Source organism: Nelumbo lutea, chromosome 1, assembly GCF_056320005.1.
Source record: "Nelumbo lutea isolate HS-2025 chromosome 1, American lotus-T2T, whole genome shotgun sequence".
NCBI lineage: Eukaryota > Viridiplantae > Streptophyta > Magnoliopsida > Proteales > Nelumbonaceae > Nelumbo > Nelumbo lutea.
The window spans coordinates 8,787,263-8,800,555 of NC_142684.1; the positions used below are offsets into that span (position 1 = coordinate 8,787,263).

General features: G+C 36.7%; 1 protein-coding gene across 2 annotated transcripts; it reads right to left on the reverse strand.

The window, feature by feature from the left end:
* Positions 1 to 1,378: 1,378 nt before the first annotated feature.
* On the reverse strand, positions 1,379 to 12,144 carry LOC148873426 (transcription elongation factor 1 homolog). Of its 2 annotated transcripts, none has more exons than XM_088965485.1 (5): positions 10,834 to 12,144; positions 10,321 to 10,464; positions 9,868 to 9,938; positions 1,892 to 1,913; positions 1,379 to 1,779 (listed from the first exon to the last, which is right to left on the reverse strand). In XM_088965485.1, exons 2-5 carry the CDS (start codon positions 10,431 to 10,433, stop codon positions 1,719 to 1,721), a joined length of 267 nt encoding a protein of 88 aa, XP_088821611.1. In that variant the 5' UTR covers positions 10,434 to 10,464; positions 10,834 to 12,144; the 3' UTR covers positions 1,379 to 1,718. The 2 variants fall into 2 exon arrangements, with proteins under 2 accessions (XP_088821611.1, XP_088821612.1); XM_088965486.1 differs by having other exon boundaries at positions 10,321 to 10,494; positions 10,834 to 10,874.
* Between the last annotated feature and the right edge of the window lie 1,149 nt (positions 12,145 to 13,293).

Consider the following 13,293-nt stretch of genomic DNA (forward strand, 5'->3'; position numbering starts at 1 on the left):
AGGGCAAATTAGGCTTTGAGAAATTCTAAATAAGTCCACGTGAGGTTTTACAGATAGAGGGTAAGGAATAGAACATGCAAATACGGGAGATGTTCTCAATGTACAGCTGTAATGAGGTGTGGGTAGGTATAAGTAGAGTTCTTATGGGTAGGAGATCCAAACTCATGTCTAAGTCCAATGGGGTCAGCCCACAAGGTATATACATTTAAGTCGATTTGAAAAGCTTAGGGTACCTTTAAGTCAATTAATAAAAACTTCGGATATGTTCAAATCTTTTATCCAAAAATGTGCATATATGCATGTATGCATATAAATGTGTCTACACATGCAGATATACATGTATACAGTCAGGCCGGATTTCGATTAGGATAAGGTAGGGCTAGATTCGGACTTCCTAAGGGCTAGGCCCGAGCCCAGACCAAAAAATTTTAAAAACCTGAACTCTTTGGGCCCAGGCCAGCCCAATGACTGAAAATTTAAGCCCAGTCCGTGTAAAATTGTGGGCTGAATAAATCTGGGCTCAGGTTGGGCCCACCCAACCTTAAAAATTCCACCATCATGCTTGAATATGCATGCAACACACATCGACACACGCCGATACTAATATGTCAATACACACCTATACTCATCAACACTTCTTTTTGGTAGAACATCAACACACTATGATACCAACTTTTCAGATACTCTAATTTTCTTAGATAAGGGTCATTCAAAAAACCGATACATATTAGACTATCAGTGGATGCATATAGATATTTTAAACCTAACTATACAGTTATCTGTCACCAAATTAAAAGAACCTATTCATTCATTCAACGAAACAACCATGGTAACAAGCTGAAGGAAAAGGTTAGACAGCCAGGTTGAAGGATTGCAAGAGGCGGGGACAAAAGAAAAAATGTCGATCATGCGTAGTTCCTTTTAAAATATGCTCAAAAAGATTAACGGCTGCTACGTGTGTAAGTTAGATATTGACATGAAAAATCATTACTGTTGTCTTCTTTTTTCATTAATGGATTACGCAACCCATATGGGCAATACTTGGCTCCTACCCAGTCGAAGGTGCAAGAGGACCCGGTTGAATGAACACTGGTTGAGATTAGAATGATGGGCTAGACTGACTAGGAGTAGCTCCTGAGGACGGGGATGGTGAATGGGGCCTCGAGAGGGAAAGGAGAACTAAGGGAGAACTGGAGTTTTGGGATTGAGGACTGCAGAAGAGATTGTAGTAACCGGAAAGACAAGCTGAAGGTCAGTTCTCCCTTGTCTATAGCAGTTCTGTGGCTGTCAGGCTTGAGCCCTTCTAAAATCTCTGTTCACTTGATGGTCCCCCTTTTTTTAATTTTAGCTAATTCTTTTACTAGCACTGAATAGTGAGTTGTTACATAAAGCTAGCAACATTGAGCCAATTATATATTCTAAAAGGAAAAGGTTATTACACGAAGTACCTGATACTGATGTATACTTGGTGCCATACAGAAACTGGTACCTAGAAAGTTCTACAAAAGTGAATTTACATAGTTCACTTTTACCACCCACTTGAAACTAGTACTCATATTAGTTGTCTACGTCCTATGTATATATTAGAATTACAACACTTAATCAAAGAGCAACTTATCTAGTCACTTTAAGAAACATGCTCGAAAGACCATCAAAATCATTTTTCAGCTCTTCCCTTGGACAGTGAAAGTCAGATTTCTAAACATCTAGCCAGCCTCCTATGCAGCATCATCTTCAAGATTGTTGACCCGCTCACATTCATCAATCCATTCGCTGTATCTGCAATTGTAATTCCTTAACATAAGCAATGTACAAGATACATTTTATAAGAAAACCAAAAAAAAAAAAAAATTGGGAATCTTGGAAAGAAATAGAACAGATTGCAACTTACATGTCTATGGGTTCAGACAGAGCTGCAAACATAAAAGTAAAAATATCAGTTCAGAATGGTCCATAACATTATTGGAATTACATATTTAGAAAGAAGTATAAATAATTGCACGAAGTCTGCTCCTCCAGAGTACATCTAACAGTGATCGCTTCGGAAATCTTTTTTTACCCATTTATTTTTTTCCCATTCTGATATAATAGGGACAGTTAATATATTAGAAGTTGCTAAATTAAATATTTTAATACATTTTGTCTTAAAATAATACTTTTGAAGACAACTAAGATAATTATATTCTTGTATGTTTTCAAAAAATACTATCCAAACAAAAAACTGTTGATTTCTGTATATATTCTGCTATTTTAATCCATTGGCTCACCTTTTTATCTCCCATGCACTAAACAGGGTGGAGTAACTGAATAACCCATCGGCGCCGAGGGTTTGCAAAAGAAGGGGCCGATGGAAATCAGATGACATATCGGGGATCAGTTCCCACGAGTGGAAATCTGCAAACTTGTAAAAGGAAGCTATTGAATTGGCAGTTAATTAGGGGTGCTTGGCACTTGTTGTAGGTTTTGTACATAATAAAATCTTTACTTGTTATTGATCAAAATATGTTCAGCCTTGAAGCATGAAACAATTAAATCCTTTGAAATTACATACATTTCTAAATGTTTAGTTAATTTTGGTTTGTCAAATAAATTTCTCTAGAGCAAATTGATTTTACTCAAGGGCAGCCGCAAAAATGGTATAGCTAAAAGTGACTAATTATTATTCTAATTTGACAATTATTTAGGACTTGATAGTTTGTTAATTTACAGTTATCGCAAACACTACATTTACAATGCAGGTGATCATCAAAAATCATCTTTGGCAATATTTTATTACAATGGAAGTAATAACCTGCTTTTACATTATCTGGATTGTGGACCGCATCTACATATAAGGTATTAAATTTGATGGATAGAAAATTGTTCAAATAATAGCTTAAGTAGTAAGTTTTCTATAAATCACTACGGCATCTTTGATATGATTAAATGACATTCTAATTCTCTCAACAATCGACAACAGCAATTTTTGCTAAGATCTTTGGGCTTAAATAACTCCACTAATGTGAGCTTATCTTATATTGCCAATTCCAAGCACAGAGGGTTGTGTCAGGTTGCAAATCAACCGAAATCAGATCTGGAATAGTGTAAGAAGAGAGAGAGGAGAAAGAGAAAGAAGAAAAGAGAAAACAGATTTCAAAAGATCAAAGTGGGCCTGGCAGTATCAAGTCTCTTGTTTTATTAGGGTCACATAATTAAACACAAAAAGACACTTTGTCCCTGCACCACTAATTAAACATGAAGACACTATAGGGGTGACCAATCCTACTTGAACCAACGTTTTAAAAATAGACCCCGAGGCCGAACTGTTTTTGCCTCAAGTCCCAGGTCACCAGTTCGACCGGGTTGAACGGTTCATATCTAATAATATAAAATAATATATAACATATCAAATATATATATATATATATATATATATATATTAGATATGTTATATATTATTTTATATTTAATTTATGTTTTTCAATTCAGTTTTTAATTTTTTAATAAAAACTATTAAAAATAGCAATTTAAGGCCAAAAAAGGAGTTCTTTTCACGAAAATAGCAGGGCAAGGCGCCTATGGCAACTTGGGACGCATAGATCTCAAAAAGTTACCCAAAATCAAAAAACAAAATCACCCAATTCGGACATCAAGGGACAAAATTATGGCCTCCGAAAGTTTGCATGTATTAAGTGTGCAACCCGTGACCCGATGACCGAGTCGAATGGGTCAACAGTCAAACCAATCGAATCAAACATTTACTAGAACTAAGAAAAACAAAGTAGATACTAGATACAAACAATACTCAATAACTCCTAAAGTGCTTAACCAAAGACCCTAAAATGATCAAACTCTACAGCTGGATCCCGCATATAATATGTAAAACGACCAGAATTTCCCTATTGTATAAAAATACAGAAAAAAACATAAAATCAGAAAACTCCATAGTTGACTGCTTGGCTCCCACATCAGATAAAAGCTCCAAATCTCAATCGTCAAAGCAGTTTACATCTTTGGCCATGTTGACTGGCCAAATTATTGACCCAAAGTCTTAAATTTAGCACTCAGGTTTTTAATAGTAAGGAATCTAATTGGTGGGGTCCACTAGTCCAAGTTTTCATTTGACATTCATGTCACATGGCTCCAAAATCATCAAAAAGGAATTTCCTCCCATAAACAATCAAAACATTGTCTTTGGATTAGCTATCTTAATAAGGGTTGTCTGAGGATGAAACAGAGTTGATCAGGGACTATGGTGGGATTGCAAAGGTGCAACTGTGCAAGTACTACCTCATTTGCAAGATACAGCTTGGGTAGCAGGATGACTAAAAATGGTTATGGTCTAGAACATACGTGTTTGGACAATCAATTGATGGACCAGTAAGATTTGATGCTAAAGATCCTGGCAAAAATTGGAGGCTGAAAGTTATCCCATGATAATGACATAAAAATATCCTCAATTATGAATTACCTAAATGTATAATTTACATAAGGGCAATATAACAAATTTGGTGCTTTTAAAAGTGACCCAATTTCTTTATGGAAAGTATATTTACTATTATCAAGAAAATTGGTAAACTTCCAAAGAAAACAAAATTTTCCCATAAACAATGAGTAAATTGTATATTTTTTCAATAAGATATCAGATAAACAAATAAAATGAGGCAGATCTTGTGAACTAAGAATTTTAAAAATGATAGTGCCACTTGAGAACAAGAAGGATTATGGTTAATTATGAAAGATCATTTGCTCGAAGCATTATCAGAAAATCTTTTTGTGAAATGAGACTTGACCTCAAAATTATAGATGTTCTTGGTATCTCAGAAATTTAGTTTTTAACTTGAATTACCAATTGAAAAAAATTTTACATATTTCGGAATTTCCTTTACCAGCAATTCTTTTTGGATTTGTCAGGATTGTGTGAGGAAAACTGATATTTCTTCAAAATTTTAATCCTGCGTGGATAAATGGTATTTGAATAATTTGCTTCCGTTGTTTACTAATTCATTTTGGATCTTATAGGAATAAATCATTATCTATGCCCTGTAGGAAATTATCTATCAAACAACAATATAATATGACATGATGAAACTTCAGATTCTGTTCCCCCCCACCACTTTCTTGCATCTCTATTACATATCAAATATGGGTTCATGATAAAAATAATTCATAAAATCATAGCAATTAATTTTATTTTGAGGTTTGACAAAGTGAGATAACTAAATTGGATAAACAAATAATGCAAACACTAGGAAGAAATTACACATAGCTTGGTAGGAACAGAAGGATTTGACCCAAGAGGCCAAGAAGTATTATCTAACCTGATATCTGATCACAGGCTGATTATTCTTTGTGAGTTTTTGGTAGAGCCTAGAAGCCCTACTTTCATGTTTGAAACATGTGAGTGGACTGTTATCTCTCAGCCTAGAGATATCTTTGCATTGTGGCCAAGGATTGATGGTGGTAAAAATGCAAAAATTTTCTGGGGTGGTATACCTTTTACATTGTGTTGAGGTATTTGGAAGGAAAGGAACAAGCATATTTTTAATTCCCATGTCCTTGTCCATGAACACTGCTTTGAATTTGAGATTGCCACTATGGCCATCTGTAAAGGCTGCTTGACAAGGCATTCGTAATGTTGAAGGAGCTGTTTGTAAGTGATGTAGGTAAAATTTCAGATCACTTAAATCTTCTGGAAACGTGTTTCGCCGGTCAATTTGTTAATGCATAGATCCAGACGAGGAAGAGATTTCAAAGTAGGTGTGTTTGGGATGGCGAAGGAAAGACAAAGTTCAGGTTAGAAAAAGTCAATGCTGGGTTTTTCTTTTTTCCTTTTCATATTAAGTTGCAAAGAGAAAGTAGATGAGGTGATCTGATGGGAGTTCAACAAAGTAAGTTCACCTGAGATTAGATTGGGTAGATGGAATCCTCTTGTTGGAGCCATATGAAATGTCAAAGTAGGAGCAGTCTTCTTGTCTAGATCAATGTGTTTGGGATTTCTCTCCATGTATGATGGTGTATACAAACATTTTGATTTTTGCGTACTAGGAGGTGCATGTGGAAGATTTAGGAAAATAAACTCTCATACTAGAGACTGGAAAGACTTAGTTGTTGCAAGAATGCTGGTAGAAATAGAAGCTGATAAAAAAATTGTTGGTGGAAGTAGAGGAAATACATTTGGTCCCACCATTTATGGCAATGAATCTTGCTGGAGAGTGGATTGATTTAAGATTAGTAGTGAGAAGGAAGTGTTCCACTCAAGTGGATAGATAATGATTCGTCATTGATGGTTACTGCTGGGCATGGAAAGGGTTGGGAGATTGAAAATGAAAGCATTTCTAGAAATTTGAGTAATTTGAGTGTTGACGTCGGAGACACGTGGGAAAAACCCTAATGTGGGTAAGTTGAAGAGTCATAGGTCGAAGAAGCAAAGTTTTTTGGTTTTGACCTGAGCCGATTCTAGAACTGTGTGGGGGCCAGATCAGCTGAGTCATACTAGGCCACTACTTGCTTCCCTTAAAATTGATGGGGATATAAGTTCTAGCAAGGAAGTCCGCAGGCTTGAAAAAGAGAAAGGTTCTGAAACCATGGAAGCAAGTGAGAAGGGAGAAAAGTCAACTGAGTTTGGATGGTCTTCTGGAGAAGTGGTGATTGGAGCAAATGGCAGTTCCAGTTTGTCTGCCAGTGAAGTAGAGATGAACAAGACATTATGGTTTGGGGGAGAAGAAATCCTAACCATTCAATCTAGTGTATGGGTGCCAGTGAAGTAGAGATCGATTCCCACATTTCATTTCTCTCTTTGTAACATTTATTTCTCTCTCTGTAGGAATTTGGGCCATACACATTAGTTAATACCCAAACAAGGCCATTCTCTACATTCTTGAATTTGATAAAAACAAAGAATCTTCCTATCAGTTCCTCCATAGGTTCCACTACCTCATCTTTCCAAACTGTCACAATTCTGCCTGACCCCTCAAGACAGAGTCGAAGACCAACTTACACCCTTGGATGTCCAAAATGGAACAAGCACTTAATTTACAGGATATATTAAAAAGAAAGAAGGTATCTTGTGGCGCTAGGTTAACTTGGGTAAGAGAGTGATGATTGAAGTAGGAGGTATTAATGGGGAACCTCTTCATCAAGTGTCGGTCCGTTGGGTTGTCAATTTGGATATTTTCTTTCTACATATCTTGGGATTCCAAATGGTGCAAAAGCTTCAGCTTTATCCTCTTGGCAAAAGATGATTGAAAGGATGGAAAGAAGATTGCCTTCTTGAAGTATATGTACCAATTTTTTAAAACGCGGAGGCATGATGCAAGGCGTTCCACTACCTAGAGGCATGAGGCATAGTTCAGAATGCAAGAGGCGTGAGCCTCTCGAACACAAAGAAGCGTAAGCCTCCTTAAGAGGAGGGGGGTTAGGAGGAGGATGAAGAGGAAGGGGGGATATCATTTTTTCTTTATTTTTAATCTTTTATATTAAGAAGAATAAAGATGCATAACATTAGTTGAAAGGGGGGATCTTGTCGAAGCGGAGGCGAGCAAGAGCACCCTAACTCAAAAAAAAAAAAGGGCTGCAACTAAAAGGGGGCAGGGGGCAAACCACTTTTCTTCCCCTTATCTTTTCTTCACTTCCGTTTCCTTTTCTTTTCTTCCTATTCTCTTTTTTTCTTCTCTTTCTTTTTCTTTCCCTTCCCTTTCTTTTCTTTTCCTTTCATTTCATTTCCTTTTTTCTTTTTTCCTTTTTTTGTCTTTTTATATAAGATGTGCATGAGACATATGCCTCTAGCACACCTCATGAAAAAAGCGCATGAGGTGTACACCTCTTGCACTTGAGGCATACGCCACAAAGGTGTCAATGCCTCTGGCATACGCCTCAGGGCGTTTTGGGAGCACTTCAGCTGGAGACGCGCCTCCAGCCGTATGCCTCACACGCCTTTTAAAACACTGATATGTATCTATCATTAAGGATAGACTGATAGAGAATCACTCATCAACAGTGCTTTGGGAAGTTTTCTGATGTAATTTAATCCATTATGAAGGCTACAAATATAATAGCAGAAAATGGAAAAACCAAAGAGATTTATTGTAGGATAGTGGGGGAAATGGAAAGAATATGCATTTGGTAAGACAAACCAAGGTTTACAGACCCTTAAGAAAAAGGAGGGCTGGACTTTAGAAAAATCGGGGACTTGAGCATGGAGCTGTTGGGTAAATGGTTGTGGACTTTGGAAAGACAAGGAAACATTATGGAGAAAAGTAGTGGTAAATAATTAAGGGTTGGCTAATTTTGATTGGTACACAGGGGAGGTATCTTCTTCATATGGAGCTAGTATGGAAAGGTATAATGAAATTTCATTCAGCCTTTGTTAGACATAATATGCTTTTGGTTGGAGATGCTAGTAGGGTACGAATTTGGGAAGGTGAATGGTGTAGAGAAGGGAAGAAATGTTACACTGTCTACAGTTGTATAGGTCAAGTCCTAAAGGTGCAAGTGTCAGTCAATATTTTGAGAAAAGAGAACAGATTATATGGTGCCTAGTTTTCAGAGGAATACTCTAATCTTCTCAATAGATTGGAAGCAGTGAAGATGAACACAAATGCTTCAGACTCAAGATGGTGTCAGGAATGCAGAGATGAACAATTTACTGTCAAATCTTTTTATGCAGCCATAACTATAAATCAGATTGAGGACTCTAATTTTAGTAGAGTATGGAGTGATCTGGTCCCACCTAGGGTGGAGGGTTTTTCTTGATAAGTTGTGCTTGACAGTATCCTAACAACAGAGGATGTGAAACCAAGGGGTTTTCAACTTCCTAATATCCACTTTATATGTAAGAAGCATGAGGAAAATGTGAGACACCATTTCGTACATTGTTTGTTGTCAGATTTCATTTTGGGAATTTATTTCTTTGATTTGTTTAATAATCAGAAATCTTGGAAATAGCCTCCATTGCAACCTGAGTGTGACCAGGGTTCATATATTGGAAAAAGCCTCTCTGTGTATCTGCAGGTCTAAGGCTGCATACATCTGTCCCTCCCCAGACCCCACTTGGCAGGAGCCTCATGCACTGGGCTGCCCTTTTATTTGTTTTGTTTGATAGCCAAAAGTTATGACAAAATGAACATTTGGAATTTTTTTAAGGTGGCCAAAGATGTAAGGTGGGAGGAAACAAAAACCTAAAATTTTTGTGGAGTCCTATACCAATTGCAGTTTGTTGGGAAATTAGAAAGAAAGCAACACACATCTTTGACAACAGATTCAGGATGAGAAGATAAATACCAATATATGTATTGGAGATTGTGAAATAGGCCCTTTCGCATTCTAAATTCAAGGACATTAGTATATAGGACCTTGGGGAATGTGTGGTGAATAGGGTTGATCATTTGGGGTATTTGATGTAACCTTTATTTTGAACCTGCATTGTTTTCTGATGGTGAAAACTCTTCACTCTTGTAATCTGCATCTTTTTCTTTTAATAAAAATTTTTCTTTTACTACAAAGAAAAACACACATAGCTAAATGGAGAAGATAGTAACCCAAACAGAAGGTGCCTTAGGCAGTGCACTGATTAGACACTTTATGCATTTGAATTGGCAATATCATTCTAATCAACAGAACTTCGAGCAATATCCATTTGAATTGACAATATCAGTCAAATCATTTTTTATCAGTAATGCTATCAGTCTAATCAGTTGAATAGCTTTATATAAGAGTAGAAGTAGATGACTATTCTATCCCAACCATCATAAAGATAACTGATCCAATGCACATAGAAATTTGGTAATAGATGTTCATCAAGGATGCATATCATTCAAAATGTCAAAGACTACCAGACACTAAGATAATAATAACTACCTATGAAAAGAAACAGGATTGAATGCATACCAGTGATTGTTGTGCTGAAAGTCTCTTGGCAAATTCTGCATGTGGCTTCACCAATCGAATTCTTCATATCCCTGAAATGAGATCAGATATGCCTTTTTCTCTTTTATATCACAACAAAGACTCGACATTTGAATACATGTTAAGCAAATATACAATCCAACTGCATCAAACTATAAGTTCAAAACGGTAAATGGAGAAATGGCATCTCATAAGGATCATTACTGTCATTTAATCCTACTCTCCATACTATACAAATCTGTGCATGAATTCTGAGTTCTGGACTGGATCACATCCAAGATATAGCTTGCCCACTAATTGATCACGCCCAACCTATGAGTTGGTGGACCTTGTACAGTCTATATGGTATGAAGAGAAGCCCTCAAGCAAACCCATAAAGTTACGAGCTAAGCATGTATCTTACTAAGGGTCAATGTTTACAGAAAGGGCACTTACAGTCGACACTCAACACTGCTTCCATGGTTACAGAAAGGACAGCTGAAGACGGTATCAAGTTTGTCCATCCGCTTCTTGGGTGGTGGCTTCGCTCTTGACTTCCTTTTCCCCATTGTTCAGTTCAACTACTTTACTTCAACACAACTGGTTCAAGAATTCACATAATAAACTCACCTATATGGCATTAAAATATAAAACACGTTGCATAGAAATGCCAAAACAGATGAGAAATTCTTGTAATGATTAAACTCTTCTAATCGTAGAACATGTCTCTAGGAACTAATTTAGCCAATTTTCTCACACTCCAGAAATCTCCTTATAGATTAATATCGTTTCTCGGAATCAGAACCAAACGAAACAACATATAATTTGTTCGACTGATCAATGCAACATAACAAACCAATCGCCAAAAACAAATGCCAAGGAAAAGCCACTTGACAATATGCTCTATTAATCTGAACAAGTGCAAGAAGATAGAAAGAAGAGGAAAAGAGCAGAGATGAGAAATAGCACCTTATTGCTCTGCTTTTGTCAGCGAATTTTTCTCCCTTCTTCGCTTTCGGGCACAGCAAGCCCTAATAAAATTTACCCTTCAGAAATCCACGGTCGAGTCAACCGTTGCCAAATCTATGATGACGTGGCAAATAGAAAACAGATGTGCTCTTAGGGCCTGTTTGTGAGCAAAATCCTTTGCCTGATGAGTTCGCATGCATCAGCGCCCCACAGGCGCCCCAAACAATCGAAGCTCGCCACCTGTTCTCTTGCACGAATACCACCCCTAACCGGTGCGGAGCTAACGGGACTCGCCTAGAAGTCCGAATCTTCCCGCCCTCGACTCGATTCCTGTAATCCTGATATCCTGTGTGAAAGCCCGTCTCCGGCACTGACGGCCGCTCTGACAGTCTCACTGTCCCGAGGTATTTCCCGTCTCTCTCACGTCCATTACGAGTTGGTATTATTTTTTTTTCGATAGAAAACAGAGGAGAGGTTTCCCACCACCGGCCATCTCCGGCGACTACCGGCATCATTAAACAGGTGCGTGCGTTTAATACATAAAAAAGAATCTTTTCTACTGAAAATGGATGACTTGGGTACCTCTTTGAGACTTTGATGGGTGAAGAATATAGCATTCTGGCTAAGTCAGTTCCAACAGGGATTCGAGTTGCTAAGCCGATACGGCGATACGGTCCGTTGCAACCCATGATGAAGAACGTCAATGAAGGGAAGGGTATATTTGCGCCCATCGTGGTCGCCACCCGAAATATCATCAGAAAGAAGCGATTCAATCAGGTCAGAGGCAAAGCCATCGCCCTTCACTCACAGGTTCCGTTTCTTTTTCTGTTCCTTCATTTTTTTCAGTATTGATTTTTCCTATTTTGAGGTATTCTGCGTCTTTCAGACCAGGTAAATCTGTTTAGTTCATTAATTTGTTCCATTTTTTTCACTGGCCCGAGTTTTGTTCTAAAAAAAGTGAGAGATGTTCTGACTTAAAATTAAAGCAATCTTATTCAGGTGATCACAGAATTCTGTAAATCGATAGGATCAGATCCGAAACAAAGACAAGGGCTGATTCGATTGGCAAAGAAGAATGGAGAATGGCTTGGGAAAATACAGAAAAGAATCTTTAACCATGCTAGTGGTCGCCGGAGATGGCCGGTGGTGGGTAACCTCCCCTTCTCTGTTTTCTACTGAAAAAAAAAAATTAATATAAAAAATAATACCTACTCATAATGGATGCGAGACATGATATGAGAGAGACGGAAAGTACCTTGGGACGGTGAGACTGGCGAAGCTATCGTCGGTGCCAGAGACTGCGTTGTTCCCAAGTGGTTCTCACACGGGCACCGAGTTGAGGAGTTCAAATCTGCGCCCCACCCGCCCCTTCACACGCTGTCCGCTTGTCCCGCGTGCGGGGCTGAGGGACGTCCAGTTAGTCCCAAAACTCCCAAAACATATTCTTTGAAATCTCAAAACCTTATTCTCACTTTCTCTCGAGTTCAGGTTGGTCGGTTTCATAAATTTGATGAATAAATTTAACTGAAATTAATTATTATTATTTTTATATTATAAAAAAATTATTAAAAATTGATATAAAATATAAATAATTATTAATTATTTAAAAAGTTTAAAATATAAAACAATTGTATATTCTTATATGTTTCTATTAGGGTCATTTACTAGAACGCACCTTATAGTTTTATATATTTACTTAAATCTACCTTATAATTTTTATTTTATTAAAACATCCCATATATTTTACAATTTATTTACTTAATCAACATTTCATTAAAGAGTGTGTTTTGCCGTTATGCCCATGAGTTTTTATTCTAAAAATACTCTCAACACTTTTTTATACAGAAAACAAAATTGGCCAAATATAACCAATAGAGTGGTTGTCCATGTCTTATTAAGGGAAAAAATGATATTTTTATTTCTATTTTCTTTTGATTAAAATTATTTAAATGAACATTAGGGTCAATACTGTAATTTTTCACTATTATCTAATGGAAGATTGATTAAATCCGTTGCAAATTACAAGTGGTGTTTTAGTAAAATGCTAAATATATGGTAGATGTTAGTAAATCCGTGAAACTATAAGGGTATCTTAGTAAATGACCGTTTCTATTATTTATCGTTCGCTTAAATATTCTAACAAAATTATATAATAAATTTTAAATGTTTATTAAAAATACAAAAAATAATTTTATACTAGCGGGGACCCATGCGATGCACGAGATTTATTAAGTGAAAGCTAAATAATAGAAATGGTCATTTATTAAAATACCCCTTATAGTTTCATGAATTTATTAAAAGCTATCCTATAGTTAACATTTTTCTAAAACACCACTTATAATTTGCAATGGATTTAATCAATCTTTCATTAGACAGCAGTTGAAAATGACAATGTTGCTTAATGTTCATTTAAATGAATTTAACCAAATGAAATTAAAAATACCAATTTTGCCCTTAATA

What these genes read in the sequence shown, in the direction of transcription:
- LOC148873426 (XM_088965485.1), bottom strand. Translation starts at nt 10,433, where the DNA reads ATGGGGAAAAGGAAGTCAAGAGCGAAGCCACCACCCAAGAAGCGGATG. An exon ending in TTTCAGCACAACAATCACTG is followed by an intron (nt 1,914 to 9,867) that starts GTATGCATTCAA and finishes TTATGTTTGCAG; the next exon opens with CTCTGTCTGAACCCATAGAC. An exon ending in CTGTCTGAACCCATAGACAT is followed by an intron (nt 1,780 to 1,891) that starts GTAAGTTGCAAT and finishes TTACAATTGCAG; the next exon opens with ATACAGCGAATGGATTGATG.